This window comes from Rhinopithecus roxellana, chromosome 4 (genome assembly GCF_007565055.1).
Source record: "Rhinopithecus roxellana isolate Shanxi Qingling chromosome 4, ASM756505v1, whole genome shotgun sequence".
In the NCBI taxonomy this organism is placed as follows: domain Eukaryota; kingdom Metazoa; phylum Chordata; class Mammalia; order Primates; family Cercopithecidae; genus Rhinopithecus; species Rhinopithecus roxellana.
The window spans coordinates 163,586,817-163,604,846 of record NC_044552.1 but is presented as its reverse complement, the minus strand read 5'-3'; the positions used below and the strand labels follow the sequence as shown (position 1 = coordinate 163,604,846).

At 35.7% G+C, this 18,030-nt stretch overlaps 1 protein-coding gene across 2 annotated transcripts in view; it reads right to left on the bottom strand.

Moving 5' to 3' along the window:
• NT5DC1 (5'-nucleotidase domain containing 1) overlaps positions 1-18,030 on the bottom strand; it is a 158,420-nt gene that overhangs the window by 28,102 nt on the left and 112,288 nt on the right. For both annotated transcript variants that reach the window (XM_010358138.2, XM_010358141.2), the window contains exons 7-8: positions 6,146-6,320; positions 4,249-4,346 (exon numbers count right to left, since the gene is read on the bottom strand). In XM_010358138.2, the coding sequence (XP_010356440.1) occupies positions 4,249-4,346; positions 6,146-6,320 (273 nt within the window). The remainder of the gene's footprint in view (positions 1-4,248; positions 4,347-6,145; positions 6,321-18,030) is intronic.

Sequence of the window (18,030 nt, the reverse complement as noted above, 5' to 3'; positions counted from 1 at the left end):
AAAGATAAAGAAAATATCGTATATATATATAATGGAATACTATTTGACCTTAAAAAGAAAGAAATCCTGTCATTTGTGACAACATGGATGAACCTGGAAGACACAATGTTAAGCAAAATAAGCCAGGTACAGAAAGACAAGTACCATATGATCTCACTTACATTTGGAATGTAAAAAAGTCAAACTCACGGAATCAGAAAGTAAAATGGTGGTTATCTGAGGCTAGGGGTAGGGGTTTTGGGAGATGTTGGTCAAAGGACACAAAATTTCAGTTAGGAGGAATAAATCCATAAATCCAAGAAATATATTGTATATAACGCAGAGTTAAAAATAATACATTGTATATTTAAAATTTACTAAGAGAATAGATTTTAAATGTTCTTACCACACACAAAAAAATGATAATGTGAGGTAATACTTATTTAAATAGTATCATTTAGCCATTCTACAATGTATATACATATCAAAATACCATATTGTACAACATAAGTATATAATTTGTACTTGTCAATTAAAAAATAAATGAAATACAAATTAGAGAAAGTAGAAATTAAAAAACTAAGTCTTTATACAACCCAAAATGTAAAACAATTTTTTAAAATGGTATATTTATTATCAGGATATGCTTATTTTTAAAGTTTAGATTCCTAATATTTCCATACAATAAATTTGGTCAAAAAGACTTTCAAGTCTTTCGATGAGTATAATATTTAAAGATGTAGTTCGGATAAACATCATTATGTCAGCCCTCAAATCCAGTTGTACTGTACAACTAACAGAAAATACTGCACAGAAGTCTTAAGATAGTTACTTCTAAAGTAATCATTTTTTAAACACTCCACCCTTTTATCTCAGGATACTCTCAATTACATAGAGAAAAACTACATAAAATGCTGTAAATTGTCAACATAGTTAATGCATTTATACTTTCCAATATGTTAAAAAAAACTTGGTATATTTTTAATGTGCAGTTTCCCATTATTTGTATCTTTGTGTGAAATTTTAATAAAAATCTTATGGAATGGCATAAATACTACTATGGGTATACAAGGGGTATAGATTTTCTTAGAACAAAATATGCAAACCCTACAAAAATAAAAATAAAAGCAAATTTTATTGGGTACTTACGTATTTAAATGTAAGTCTGTGAAGTGGGGAAAAACATTTAGATTTTTTTCTGGTTTAATTATAAGAAGACTATCAGAATCCTTGATAACAGATTATTCCTTAATATCAAGGATTTTATTATATAAGACTTTAAACCAATATATGAAAACAACATCAACCTATTTCTTTCTACTAGACTAGAGTTTCTTAGCCCTGGCACTACTGAGATTTGGGGCTAGATAATTCTTTGTCGTTGGAGGGTGCTGTCCTGTGTGTTGTAGGCTGCTTAGCAGCACACCTAGCCTCTACCCCCCTGCCAAGTTGTGACAACCAAAAATGTCTCCAGACATTGCCAAATTTGCAATGAAGGGCAAAACTGCCTCCCTTGAAAACCACTGTACTAGATCATTCTCATCACCACATACGCATATTCCAGTATCTTCTATCTTAAAAAATAAAATACGCCCTTAATCCTACATTGTCTTCCAGCTAAAACCTCAATTCTTTGACCACATTCAGAGCTAAAATTCTAGAAAGAGCTGTACATATGCCCTGGTTCCATACCTCCAATGAACTACTCAAGATACCGCAATTTAGTTTCTATCCCACCACTCTATGGCAACTGTTCACTGAGGCACTAGTGATCTCCATCTTGCCCACCCCAGTGAAGATTTCTCTTTCCTCATTTCAGTGTTTTTTTTTGTAGCATTTGGACTAGCTGGCTACCCTTTCCTCTTTCTTCTGGTTTCTGCACACATATTCTACTATTTTCCGTACCATAATCTATGTGCTGCCACACTGCAATCTTTCTTCTCTATCCTTAATATTAGAGAATGTCAGGGCTTGGTCTAGGCCTTTTGCCTATCTACATTCTCTCTATATTTGGTTTCATATAAGCCCCTGGCTTCAAATACTTATCTATGAGCTGATTACTCCCAATATATATCTTCAGCCTAGACTTGTTCCCTTGGACTCCAGGCATATTTATACAATTCCCTAATTGATAGTGACAGTTACATAACTCATAAGCATCTCAAAATTAACATGTTGAAAAACGAGTTCTTAATAGATGTAACCCCTGCTCCAAATAACTTTATCCTCTGTATTTTTCCCCAAGTCTATAAATGGTACCACCATCTACTCACTTGCTCATTTCAGGAAAAAGAAAAATCAACCACCTGGAAGTTATTTTTTTATTACTCCTTTCTTTTCATCTGCTGTTTCTTTAAGTATCATGGAGCCCTGTGTTTTCCAACTCCATAATGTATCTTAAATGTATCTACCGCTCTCCATCTCCAGTACTGTCGCTCTGGACCAGACCACCACAGTATCTTACTAGGGACACTGCAGTTGCCAGGTCTTCCTCTTTCCATCCTTCCCCACACCCAAACCATTCCCCACCCAGCAGCCAAAGCAGTCTCTTATATCACTCTTCTGCCTCAAACAATGGAACAGCTTCAGGTTACTTGTGGAATAAAATTCAAACCCCTTTCCACTGCTTATGAGGGTGCCTGCCTCCCTAACTTCACCCCCCTCCCACCCCATGACCATGTGCCAGAATGGCAGGTCTCTTCTTTGTTACTAGAATGTGACAAAACTAATCTCCTACTGGGCCCTGGCATTCATCTGATCCAATGAATGAAGAGTGCCAGGAACACTCTTCCTCTGCTCTTCTCATCACTTGTCCCTCAGGGCTCACCTTGCAAGTCACCTTACCTAACCTTTTTGGACAGAGCTTCCCTGGCCAGCCACTCTAAGGAAGCCTGCCCCATATACTGTACCTCATAAGGTGGTTATTACCTTCATGACACGTACTAAAATCCATAAGCATCCCTTGCACTTGCTGACGTGCTTACATGTTCACATATCTGTCTGGTGCACAGAAAAAGGCTTGGTGCTTGACACGTGCTACAATGAGCCTCACTTAGATTTCACTGTTCATAAGCCCAACACTGAGTACTGAACTACTATCAAATGCCTAGAATTGAATCAGGCTTTTGAATAGCAAAAATAAGTTCAAAGTAAATAATACTGTATTACCATATTAAATAAATGTATTAAATGTGTCTGATTCACCTGAACACTTTTTTGAGAAATTTTAAATTTTATTTCAGAACAGGGTAGTGTGTGGCCATGGGAAAGTAAAGAGAAATGTATATTAAATATCAGTCCAACCTGGCCCAAGTTGTTATATAATGCCAAGCATATTAATCAAAAGTAAAATTATAAATCATATATTATGGTAGATGCTTATATATACTATGCATATAATATGTATGTATGTTAATTTTATCATTCTCTTTAAAAGACAGCTAGATTTCTAGGTAGATCTATAAATTTTATTTCTTAATAATCTTTTATACATTTATGTGCATTTACAACCACTAACTGTGTTTCAATTTCTAACCATCCTGGATTTATTTTAGATGGTCCTCTCCTAAGAGAACTTCTGAATGGTCCTCAAATGTTAATATATCATTGAGCTTACTTGAAACTACTTAAATAGAAATAAAAGATACAACAGATATCAAAACTAAACTCACTGTCTTTCACTCCCCAAAAACTATAACTTCTCTACTCCTGATCAGGTTTTGCTTTTTATTCATTTATGTATTTATTTAAGAAGCTTTCAAGAGCACCTAATATGAGTACCTCACTCTATTATCATTCTTTTTCACCCGCAAATCCCTTTCATTCCACCTCTCTCCCTATCAGTCTCTTCTACATGAATGACAATTCTAAATACCCTTTCAGGAAGGCCTTCCCTTTCCCCAGAGACAGGAATGCTTCATTTGTTATGATCCTCATGTGTTCCACAGGTGCTTTTGTTCTAGAAAATAACTCAACTGATTTATCACAAGTAATCCATCCTTCAAACATTTATCGAGGCATTTATTTAGGTCCTAAAAACTAAGGTGAAGTTCATGCCCTTCATTTTTAAAGTCAGGGAAAGGCTGACATGCAAAGAAATAATTGTGATATAAAGTGGTAGTGTAAAATTTAATACAAACATAGGTTTATTATCTTTTTTTCTTCCCCATGAGAGGAAAGAAGACATGGCATTGCATGTAACAACAGTGTTCTGCACAAGATTGCTAGTCAACTGTATACAGGAGAAGAAAGAAACCAAATGTAACTTACCGAGCGTCCGAAAAGGTCTCTGACTTGGTAAGTGGGAGAAGAAACCAGGCTTCAGTGCATTTGTAATCACAATGTCAAAAAGGTCTGTAAAATCATTCCTAAAAGCAACACAATTTTTCATAAATTTATTTTAAGAACTAGAATAGGTCCATATAAAACAGAACTTGATCTTTGCTTACCTATTTTACAACAGCATCATTTATCTTTTGATTAACTTTTATATGCTTCATATTTTTCTCACACTTTAAGGTGAACATTCCACTGGAAATAGAAGGTGGTTGAGTACTAGTCTTCCTGACAACTCTTTGAAGTATCAACATAATCAGGAAAAAAAGAAAGCAGTACACAGACTCTAGGTACCAAGCTGGCTTTGGCACTGAAGTCAATAGTTCCTAACAGTTGGAAATATTTGGAAAATCTATCTTCAAATTTGGGGGCCTGCAATTGGCTGGCTTTGTTAGCTTGAAGAGTTAACAATTTTGCGTGTTACATGGGTCCCACAGAAAGCAGCATTACAGCAAGTTATGGTCATCTTTCAGAAAGTGCTTCAAATGTGAAGAAGATACTTTATCTGACAATCAGTGCAGTCTTATAATGTGGTAACTTTTATATGACAATAATTAATGATTTTAAATCTGTACTTATCATTATATTAAGGATTATTTCTGATGGCAAAGGAAAGGTAGCCCTTCTCCTGAAGGACTCACTATTACAATGGGGGAAACAATATTTATGCAACATTCCAGAATACTTTTATGAATCAAACAGCAATAAATAGAAATTGAGATGAAGAAAGACTATAGCTATCTATGCTAATAAAAGAGGAATTAAAATCTCAATTGTTCATTTTAAAGCATGGGTCCACTACTAGGATAGCAAATGTCTCTATGAGCGGCACCTTCCAAGACATCCAGGACTTTAGCCTTAATTCACCCAAAGGATGCATTATTATATATCAGCCTATATATTATTCAAAAAGCAGAAATTCTACTCACAGATTGTAAGCATATCATAGAACAAACTAAAGCCACACATGCTAAGGAACATGGAAATCATGATGCTAAAAAAGCTGGTGAAGGTAGGTTTTAAGGCCCAAACTTGCTCCATACTCACGGCAATTTGGTATTTGATGGAATATGAGGAAACATTAGGGGAGACCTAATAGCTCACTGTGGAATCTTGCTTTGACCAAAGGCATTTCCTGGTATTGCCCACAAGAATAAGTATTTACACAATGAAGTCTATCAACTATTCCTATCTAATTCTCTACCTGTATTATGCTATTTGAATATCCCCTCATACCCACAAGGCATTACTGTACCATTTTTATGATGACAAAATTGAAGCTTAAAGGTTATAAAACCTACCCCAGGTAATACAGTAAACTGCAGAGTGGGGCTTGAAGTCAAGTCTGTCTTACTTTAAAGTCTATGCAATTACACTGCCTTCATTTTCATGAATTCAATCCCATTATGGCTGTGTTAAACAGTAAAGTACATGGCTCCAAACTGAAATGACTAAAAAGTGGCTGTACTCCAGGTATCTGTGGAGGAGTATAACCTACAACTCAGTGTTCCTCAGTCATCATCCAAAGATGAGAAACCAAATTCATGGAAAACTGAAGGATATACAGTTTACCACCTTCTAGAAAACCTAAAACCTGGACATTCGGTGAGCTATGAGCATACTGGTCCCCAGTAACATTGCTTTGCTAAAATGTACTTGGTTGGGCTGCTGTCAGCAGATATTGAGGTATGTCATGAGAAAAACAAAAACTTGTCACTCAGCATTGCTTAAAATAATGATATGGTCATGGCTGATACTTCTAAAAAAGCCCTGGTCTAATTTGCTATCTGTATTTCATGAGACAATGAAAACTGAATGACTCATCACTCACCCAAGGATATATTCACAGAGAAGTCTACAGTAATCACTGTGAGAACTGGTAATTAACAGAAGAATTTTCCCAGCATTCTTTAGCTGTCGAAGCCACTTTTTCACAGATTCAGGACAACTGTGTAAATATCTGCCTGGATCTCTTTTTATTTCTGGAAAATATATTCCACAGTTTTCTGAAAAATAAAAATATCATTGAGGTTTCCCTTTTTAAAGATTTTTTAACTAAATGTATTCTCTAACAAGTTAATCTCTTTCAAATCTATAGATAAAACTAAAAGGTTAAGAACAAAGTTTGACCAACCTAGCAATTATGCCAATACTATTTGCTTTTTAAGAATAGTTCTTTACTTGAAAACAAATTATTGTTTGAAAATGTTAGTTGATAATATTTGCTGGCTATTTGACAAGAACTGATAAACTGTTAAAACAGGTAACACAAGAAACACAATATGATCAACATTTTCAAATGCTGTAAGAGAAAACCTTACATGTGAAATATCAATTGGCTACAAATATTCTTTTAATTATTCAACGAATATTTGCTGAATACAGATAAGAAACAAATCAACATTCAGATACTGCACCAGGATCATGTTTTTGGCATAAATAGCCAAGAAGGGGAATAAGTTCCTGAGTCACAGTTTACTATTTCAGATGGAACCTATACTAGGGGAGCCATTCTATAGCCTTTGAGAAGTGCTGAGATATCAAATGGAAAAATTGGTGTAAAATAGGCCAGAACAGGCCAAAAGGCACTGTAGTTGACAGGGAACATTGAATGACTCCCATCACTGAAGTGGGACTGCTTACTCTGCCCCTTTAGAGTGTCCACGGGTCTGGCTAAGCTCCAGGGCAGATGGTGGCAGTGTTTCCAGATGTCTGGGCCAGACTTACCCATAGTGCTTGACCCAGTGCTTTTAAAGTTGTGGGTACTCAGCAGGCAATTGCAGATTTAGTTGAAATGCTACTAGATTCATAACACCTTTTAGAAATATTGCTCTCAGAGCATGATAGAACTAATAAGCAGATAAAAATAATCCAAGATTTTACTTTCTCTAATTGTTACGAAAAGGATACATGCATAGACAATACAAAAAAAAAAAAAATAGCTTAAACAGCTTGTACTGAATGATAGAGTCTGCAGTAGCTAGATACGGGATACATCTGTGACTCTGTCCAGTGTGATACACTTGAAATACTTGAAAGTTATACTTCAAGAACATCAGGACATCAGGAAGAAGAGTTTTTTTTTTTTTTTTTTTTTTTTTTTGAGATGGAGTCTCACTCTGTCACCAAGCTGTAGTGCAGTGGTGTGATCTCTGGCTAACTGCAACCTCCGCCTCCCAGGTTCAAGCGATTCTCCTGCCTCAGCCTCCTGAGTAGTTGGGACTACAGGCGCCACCATGCCCAGCTAACTTCTGTATTTTTAGTAGAGACGGGGTTTCACCATGTTTGCCAGGATGGTCTTGATCTCTTGACCTCACAATCTGCCTGCCTTGCGCTCCCGAAGTGCTGGGATTGCAGGCGTGAGCCAGCGCCCGGCCAGGAAGAAGAGTCTTTGAGTGAAACAAAACGAACAAATAAAAACAAAAACGGTAGCAAATACTGTGGTCTGCCTCCCCACATCCGTCTCCCTCTTTGCTGGGGAGTGCTCTGATATTGTTTCAGGTTTCATCTTCCTCTGAGGGGGTCTGTGATGCTAGCAAGGGCAAGGGTCTCTATCAGTCTACACCCATCACATTTATTCCCTTCTCCTGTCATTGAATTGTTTAGGAAGTGCTGGGGATCCAGGCATGGCAAATGAGACCTGAGGAGAACTTTGCTGCAGGATCCTGAAGTAATATATACCACTGATAAAAAGAAACCTATAAAGGGGGAAATATCCCCACTTCTACTACTAGACTTTACCATGATTATAAATTCTATGTAGAACTGCAGTGGTTATCATCAACACAAAGCACAAGTCTGATATATCAGAGATAGCGGAGTGGACATATGAAAGGAAACAAACCTGGGTCCCTGATGACATCACTGGGTTTCTGCTTTTGTTTCCATTTTTGAGACAGGGTCTCGCTCTGTTGCCCAGACTGGAGAGCACTGTGGCACAATCATGACTTACTGCAGCCTTGAACTCCTGGGCTCAAGTGATTCTCCCACCTCAGGCCTCTAAAAGTGGTGTGATCACAGGCATGAGCCACTGTGCCTGGCCACCATTGGATTTCTGATTAAGTCTCTGACTAACTCTAACCACCACTGGAAGTACCATTCAACTTCTGGACAACTTCCAGTTGTACAAAATAACTCAATTTAATAATAGCTTAAACATTAAGGATATTTATTATTTGCAACCTAAAGCATCATGATTCAGAAAATATATTTCATGAATATCATAACCAGACCAAAAATAACAAAACAAAGAATATGTTGCAATATGAGAATATTTAGAAGACCAAAAACAAAAACAAAGTTTTTGCTCTTTTTATATCTTGCCCTACAGGAACTTTTGTGTGTGAATCTCTAGGATCTCTTTTTAACATACCAGAGGCTATATAATACCCCTTTAAAAAATTAAAATATATTCTCTGTATTCCAGGGAAGAGGAAGTACTAGTAAGAAAAGGCCAGTTTAAGAAACAGATGATAATAATAAATGCAAATGGCCAAGAATAGAAAAGCGTGATGAGTGGATGGCTGCTAATTTCAGAGGCTGTGTCTCTCTTGGAACTTACTATACCTAAGGGAGTCAGATGCGAGATTATTTCACTGAGTAAAACAAAGCTTTTGTAGCAAGAAGAATTTTATGGGTTACAGAACAAAAAAATTTATAGTGCGTAATGCTGAAAACATAGACTTGTTTTCAGAAAACTTGAGAAAAAGTTATTTTTTCTTAGCTATATGTGCTTAGTGCCATCTAGTGATCAAAATATAAATTATTATTAAAAAGCTACTGTTAACTTTTCCAAAGGAATAAAAATATAAGACATATGCATTTAAATACAATATTTTAAATTTCTTACCTAGGTTAATTTCATTAGTATCTCTTAATTAGTAATGTCTGATTGAAAAGAGTACAAATATAATAATTTAATCAGATAAAATTATTCTCTGAAGTCATAATGGAGATGTCCTTCTTTTGTTCACAAGCCAGACTGAAATGAACAAACTAAAAAAGACAAGCCCTGTACAAACACATACCCAGTGGTAGATTATGAGTTGCTCTTACTACAAAAGATCACTGGCTGCCATGGAGAAAATATTTTTGCCCCCTTGTAACCTCCAATTATTAAAGGAATAGGAGACATAATTATACAAATAGAAACATCTTTTTATTGAAATAAGTCAAGGTATTAAATCAAATGAAGAGTTATGTTAAACATACTACAATGGATTATAACTGTCTATTAAATTATATCCCCAAAGAAACTATAAACTTCTAAAGGCAAGAAATATATCTTTCTGCTTGGCATGGAGCAAGTATTCAACATATGAATACCTAAGTTAGTACAGGAGCAGACACAGGAACATTTATGTTTCCTTACATTCAAGGCAGGAGTTTGATTAGAACCACAGAGCCAAACTGAAGTGACCAAAATAATACTATTCATGCACGATTAAGGCAGCCTATGAAAAAAGTCATGTTTAATTATGATACTAATTAACACTGATTGAACAAAATGGAATTTAGACCTAAGATGGAAAGGAGTGGTATTGTTTGTTCTTAACTCACAAAGAAGCCTGTGTTTTCACTTAACCTCTAAAGGAATTCTATTTCACTGCCACTTTATGTAACTTATTTTCCTGGTTTTTCCACCACTCTTAGATCCTTTGATGCTGGTATTTTCTAGGTCCAGAGAAGATTTAAAGGAAATTCTTTTAAAAAGCTGATTCTAAAGAATAAAAGTTTAGCCTTCTATGTTAGAAAATTGGTTAATGTAGAGTGACAGAAATAATACCAAAGTGTTGCAACAGTCTGATATGCATATCAAATGGCCTGAATACACCAAGAGGATTTAGGGACCTCTCGTGGTAAAAAAATATAGTGCAACCTGAATATTAAAAATCCTTTTTTTCAGTTTAACAGACAATTGTGCCACATCACTATTTCTATCATCACTGAATAAGCTTTTTCTTGCTAACTGTATCACTACTGTTTGCATGATTTTTGGCCAGAATTTTCAAAGCTGCTGTCCGAGGGGACTAGAGATGCCAGGATGTTAACACTTCCATGGTCAGCCTCCAAATAAGGTCTGTTGTTGTTTCCATTGCATAGTACAATTTAGAAGAGATTTAAATATTTATAATCTTTACAAGTTATATAAGCGCATGCTAGTGAACAGCTAAAATGTTTAGCGATGAACTGTTTAAATGTACTTGCTGTAGAAATGATATAATTAATTTTCTGTAAAAAAGAAACTTTTTTCTTTGCTAAAAGACGCTGAAATATTTGTTGGAGGATAAAAGAGATAAATTTATTTTGTTTATTTATAGGTGGCAAAATATAAAATTAAAATTTATTAAAACATTTGCTGTTTATATAATAAAATATAAGGTTTATATCTAATTTTATAATAAAATAAAGAAATCTAGAATAGATTGTTTAAAGTGAAAATCTATATGCTAAATATAATGCTTGGAAAGTCTCTCAAATAAAAACTGGGAAATGAAGTACAGAATATATGAAAAAAACATAATATATAAAATTTACATTTTAATAGCATCTGATTTCCAGCTCTGTAATTTAATTTGCATATCCTGGCCCTACTCCAAAAATTCTGATTTAATTGGCTTGGGGTAGGGCCACAACATTGGTATTTTTAATTTTTTTTAAAGCTTCCCAGGTAGTCCTAATGTGCTACCAGGATTAAGAATTGTTGCCCTAAAATATGAAAACTAGAATTCTTACTATTATTTTCTGTGTATTTTGCCTGCTTCACTGGAAATCACAGGCTCTCAGAGGGCAGGGACTTCTGAGTTTTGTAGTATCTTTATTACCTAACACATAGCCTTGTACATATTAGGTAATCAACAAATCATAACTGTTGCCAATGATCTCAAATGTTATTGTGGTTGATGATCTTTAAAATGTTTACTCTTATCCTATACCAATTAAGCATGGTATTCTAGATTTAATTAAGTATTGTGAATACAGAATAATGGATTTCATTCCTCCTATGACAGGAGGATTCCTGGAAAAAGGGTATATTATGAAATTCTTTGAAAGAAAAATTATTCAAAGAGTTTAAATGAGTATAGACAAGCCAAACAGACTCCTTTATCTCTCCAAAGCCATCAAACTGCCTGACTCTGGGCTAAATACAGTCTATAAATACGATTTTGGGTCAGCGGTATTTTAAAATTTTTGGATGTTAATGTCCTTGGACAGTATTACATATGTATTCTAATAGTTTACCCACAATCCCACCATACCATATTGTCCACACTTGGCCTAGTCAACTCCCCTGTTGGCATCAGAGTTCACAACCTATTTTTTCTCCTATGATATCGGAATGAATCATTCTAAAAGAACCTAGTTTCCTCTTTCTGACATGGTTACTGGACAGACAACGTAAATGCGGAGAGAGAGGTTTTTGAAGGTCTGCCTGGTTTTATTCAAAATATAACAAATCCTTTAATGAGGACGCTGACAGCTGGGAAGGACAGCAGATGGATCTGATGACAGAATCACATACAATAACATCTGGACAGGCTGTAAGGTCAACAAGGTGACTCAGTGAGGTAAAATTTCATAGAGAGAGATGTAATCTTACCAGGTTGAAAGCTCAGCCATACAGGCATAGCAATGGAGGAGATGTTGTTTGTCAGCAACTTCAAAATATAGAGCTTACAGTCAGCTTAGGCTCCACAATATAGACGAAGTATAATAAAAAGTTTGGAGACCACGTTTTGCAATTTATTTAGTTACTACTATGTACCCAGAAAGCTGGGTAAGAAGCATGTGTGGCAGCCCTAGGCATCTTATCTTCATGTGCTCTGTGTTATCCAATTAGGTGATTAGATTATAGAGCTACATTAATATCAGTACAATGTTCAGAACCAGGAAAGCAGTAACTTCCACTCTTTTAATCATTCTCAGACTAAACTTTGATAACTGGGTTCTATTCTGCATGACACTTTTCACAAGAAAGTATGTCCAGAGGAGAATGATGATGTTAACAATTCCTATGCCCCACCCTAGAGATCTCTGGTGGAGCCCCAGAAAGTTACACCTGGCCAATCAGACATTTGCAAACCCGTGAAATAGGCAGCTTCGAAGGACCATTTTAATCTTAGGGTTGCTTGAGTCTATGCCTGCATGGTGATGTCCAGCCAGATAACTCTTTAGCCACAATGAACACCCATTTCCACAGTGTTTCTCCTCCTCTGAAATGTCTTTGCATTTTGAATATGATCTTTCCAAAACAGACTTTTGGTAGAGTAGTGGGTCTCAAAATGAAGGTACATTAGAATTATCCAGAATGCTTTCAAAAATACTCCTAGAGTTTCTGATTCAGTAGGTCTGGGGTGGGGCCTGAAAGTGTGCATTTCTAACAATTTCTCAGGTCAACTGACAGTCCAAGAACCATACTTTGAGAATTACTTCAGCAGAATACCCCTACAAAACCAGACAGCTTTCTGAAAGTCTTTTTCTCCTAGCAGAACATGGATCTCACTATTTCGACTAGAAGTACAAAACCAGATTACACATATTTAACGTTATCTGATAAAAATGCTCAAGTCTGTGTCTATGTTTAAAAACATTTTAAGTAAAAATCTTTTAAGTAAAATAAAATTTATTTTTATTTCCTTTATAAGAAGGACATATGTGAGGGTAAAGACTTAATGATGAACTGTTTTATGTTTTTCACTGTACTATTTCACATTCACTTTCATTTCTCAGCCTTGAGAGCAATACTTTTGTATGTAAAGTAGAAAAAGCACACACTTTGAAGTCAAATGGCCTAAGTTTGAATCCCAGGTTTGCCCCTTACAATATCAGGATTTTTGAGAAATTTACTTAAAAATTTTAATTTTAATTCTTAATTTCTTCACCTATAAAATCTCATTAAATGACAGAGAAGAAAGCCAGGCACAGTGATGTGCACCTATAGTCCCAGCTACTTGGGAAGCTGAGGCGGAGGATCACTTGAGCCTAGCCTAGGCAACACAGAGATATCCCATCTCTTAAAAAACAAAAAAAGTAGTATGGGTAAAGTATCCATCTCATAGTGCTTGGCACAAAATCCCCAATAAGAATTCCCTTCCACACCTTCTACTTACCTAGACACAACTCTTTCTGATCCTTTTGCAGGGAGCCTATCACTAGAGGTGAAATAGCCAGGATCCTGTGCCTGTTACTGCACTTCTCAAAGTAGCATTAGTTTTCAGTAGCTCATTATAACTGAAGGGGCATTTTCATGTTCTCCTACATGTGATCTACACATAGAACAGATATTAAATTTATTGAACATAAAACGTAAAAGATGTGAGGTGGACTGAGTTTCCAAGATGGACACAACAATATCTCCCACCTCACATGTCTAGAGTTGGAGTTAATTGTTCCATTCTTTTATATCTGGGCAGGTTATTTTACCGCTTTGACCAATAGAATGTGGTGCAAATGACCCTGTGTTAGTTCCAGGTGTAGCCCTTAAATGGCCTGGCAGCTTCAACTCCTTATCTGTTGGAAGCCATGTGCCATGTTAAGATGTGCAACCAATCTGAGGCTACCTGAGATGCCGTGAGGAATAGGTTATATGAAGAATTTGTGTTGTAGGTGCTCCAACTGCCAGCCCCAGCTGAGTGCTGAGCTAAAAGCTTCAACTGCAAGACATATAGTGAGCCCCTTGGACATCCAGCCCAGTCATGCCTTCAGATGACTACTGTCCCCGCTGACATCTGACCTCTGACTGCAACCACAGGAGAGACCCCACATGAAAAGTACCCAACTAAGCCCAGAATCCGTAAGTGACATAATACTCTTTTGTGTAGTGGTATTCTATGGAGCAATAGATAACCTAAACAAGATGCTTTGGAATAAAGTTCCAATTTTAATGATTATCTCTATGCAATTCAAGATAAAATATTTACAAATCCTTTTAGAAACAGCTGAAATAAAAGTAAACAGGCTCTAAATTGTTTTTCTTCACCTCCAAAAAATAACTCAAAGGTTTCTATTGCATATAAATTTACAAAATGTAAATACATGAAGAGCTTATGTCAGCATAAATGTTTTAAACAGTTTAAAGAAAACCAAAATTAACAAGTATTTAAAGCAAATTCTACATACTTATCACTTCTCATCTAGTTCAAATATGAAACACTTAGAAAATGAAAATAATAATTGCTGAAACACGGAGTGATTACAGCAGTAAAAAATGATTATCCTGGGATGTTTGTTCCCCTGCCTCCCTGCTACCCTTTAAATCTCAACTCAAAAACTTTGGATTTTTCTTAAAAAACTAGATTGGTATTCAAAGGAATATGCATTTTAAAGATCAAATTTTATCACAAGAGTGCACTGTTTCCTTAATTAATTTAGTTCAAATATCCTCAGTTTCTTCATAAATATCTTTTCTTAATAATAAAGTCAAAAGTATGCAGAGCTATATTTCACTTAGAAGCAATTCATTTCAGAACACACATAAAGATGATAATCACAAAGGATTACTTGTTCAATGTCCAGACAGTGTATTATATAAATAGGAAAGCCCTCTCTAGCCTTCTAGGTCTGTGCCACATCTATACCTTGCATAGACAGAGGAGTTAAGCAGCTATTTTAATGAGGCATTACTCTGTTTTTCACTATACTTTCCACCTATATCTGTATCACATCAGTTGTATCTTCTATATGTCTTCATAAAATATCACCTGGTTAGTTACTCCACGGTAACAAAAGAAAAAGGAAAAAAAGAACATACTAAAGTTTCAACTCGGTGAGATTTTAACTCAGATAATTGTTTTGACAAAGTTAGTAACTTTTTAATATAAAATCTGAAATAGAATTGATGAAATAGCATTAGAATAATGAAATAATTTCTTTGATATAATAAACATAAACATATAGGATAGTCTATGTGTAATACTCTGTAACACTGCTTGAGGAGTAATAATGCCCTAAGCCTGGGTTCTTATCCTAAAATCCAAACATGGGCCTTGGTGCGTGAATGAAACCCCAATATTCTTTGCACCATTTTGTTCATCAGTGTGTTGTGTGCGTTGGGGGATCACAGCAGGTGTAGGCTCTACCTTTAATTAGATTCCTGAGGCTAGGGACATGAAGAACCACAGACTTAGATTCTCGTAGACTTGTACAGTACAACAAAGCAAACATTCCAATATCCCTCCCTTTGTTCTAGTTGAGAAAAATCTTATAAAAATGTCTTAGCAAAAGGAAATTCTCTGTAATAGGTAGTACAGAATTTGTACACAATTTGTCCAGGAATAAATATACTTCCTGGACTCTATATTTTTTACATGTAAATATTCTAAGTCCAATAAATTTATACTTATTTAGCATGGCTAATGAATGGGTGTTCTAGTAAAATTAATTTGTAGCTTAATTAAGAATAACCAAATATATAATATAAAAACATACATAAAATATAATCAACTCTTACTGTTGAACCTACATGGAAAAAATAAGTATTTAAATAGATTAAATTATTGCTTTTCTTGTATATGATACACTTTTGCTACAGAAAATTCATTGTATTGGGTTTTTTACTGCTGCACAACAAACCACCTCAAACATGATGGGTTAAAATAACAGTGTATTATCATCTCCTGATTCTGAGGGTTGACTGAACTCAGCCAGGCATTTCTCACTTGGAGTTGTGCCTGGGGGTATGGAATCATCTAAGGGTTTCTTCACTCACTGTCTGGCACCTGGGCTGGGTGGGCTGGAACGGTGAGAGCTGGTGAAACAAACATCTCTCCACTTAGCTAGCTTGAGCTTTCTCACTGCATTTGGGTCTCAGGGTAGCTGGACTTCGTTAAGTGGCAGTAGGTTTCCCTCAGAGCAAGTGTTTTAAGACAAGCAAAAGCTGCAAGACTCCTTATGACCTAGTCTTAGGAATTTTACAGTAGTACTTCTGCTGAATTTTACTGATGATAGAGGTCCAGCTCATTTTCAAGAAGAAAACAGAAAAGTGTGACTTCCGGGAGGCATGATTCATTAGGGAGCTATCTTTGCAGACTAGCTACCAAACATACTAATACTTCTATGTGATTCCTGCCAGTATATTTTCTGTTCATATCTAACTCTGTGGGAATTTTAAGGATACCATATATAGTTTTTTACCTGTGTTTCTGTTCAGCATTGTATCTGAGGAATTTCCTATGGCATTAACATTTATTTTAAAACATTTCCATGGTTTTAATTTAATAACACATTTTAAAATAGATTATTTATAATCATCACCCTTATAATAACTGACATACTCTGAGTGCTTATTTTTGCCAGACACAGTTCCAAGACCTTTATAACTATTAATGGAATTAATCCTCATAACAACCCCATGGACAGGTCCTATATGATTCCTCCTACATGATTCTCATTTTGCAACTGAAAAATCTGAGATACAGAGAGGCTAAGGAACTTGCCCAAAGTCACACAGCTACCATGTGGCAGAATCGGAATTTGAATGCAGCCAGTCTGCTTTCAGAGCTTGTGCAATACTGCCCCTCCAGTTACAAGGCATTTGGGGACTCTATGGTAACTACAGGGTCACCACAAATCCTTACTCTTTTTTCTTTCTCATGGTACATTATGATGTAGTATTACAGTTCAGGGGTTTGGGTTTTAATCAGAATTTTAATAAGTGAGAGCTCAGAATTTGGATACATTTAGACAAATCCGCTTCTTTTTGAACCTTACACATAAATGTACTTAAAATCTTGCAATGTGGAAAGCCTTTTAAGCATGGCACTGAACTCGAAAGCCAGAAAAGAAAACTGAAACACCAAATTAGATTTCTGCAGAGGAAAAAAGTATCCATCAATATGCATTCTAATTATATCTAGAACCGAAAGGAGCCTTAGAAATCACATCCTTCAACCTTGTCATATTAAAGATGATTAAGTAGCCACCACATATTTTACTCAAAATTACAGTTAGTAACAAACTTGGGTATGGAATAGAGTCCTCAAGAATCCTAGTCCACTAAACTTCATCATTTACGCGTCTAAATCTATATGTTTGAGATCTAACTTATTTGGTGACCATTATCTGTTAAAGAAAAATAACTTGCGTTCCGAAGCAGAAATCAAAAGCTTTAAATGGTATGCCTGTTTAGCTATATAATTATTGGATAATAATTATAAAATTCAATTCTGCTTTTCCTCAGGATTTCTGTAGAAGTTCTTTGTAGTCGCTGAACTGATATTGTCTCTGCTATTATCTGAAAACTCAGACCTTCCACTGAGATGGGAAAACAAACTCCAAATAAACATCTCAGGTTAAGGCATAAATATTATCTCCCTTCCTGGAATACACTGCCCTCCCTCTGCCGCCTGGTGAACCTTGGAGGCTTGTCACAAAGTTACCTTCTATGAGGAGCCCTCCCCAATACCCACTCTGCACATCAATGATGGCATTCATCATGTTACACTATAATCAACACTTGTAATAACCATATTTATGTATTTTTCTTTCTTCTGAGACTCCGAGATCTTTTAAGAAAAGAACCATCTTAACATTCATGCTTATACTCTTAATATCAGGCAAATACCAGAGGATTCCTAACTATAGAAGTAAGTGTGTGTGGGAAAAAGCTACCAAGCAAGACTTACCAGGTGACCATAAAGACCAGAGGTTGGCAAACCACAGCCCACAAGCTAAGAAAGGTGCTTACATCTTAAAATGGTAATATAAGTATCAACATAA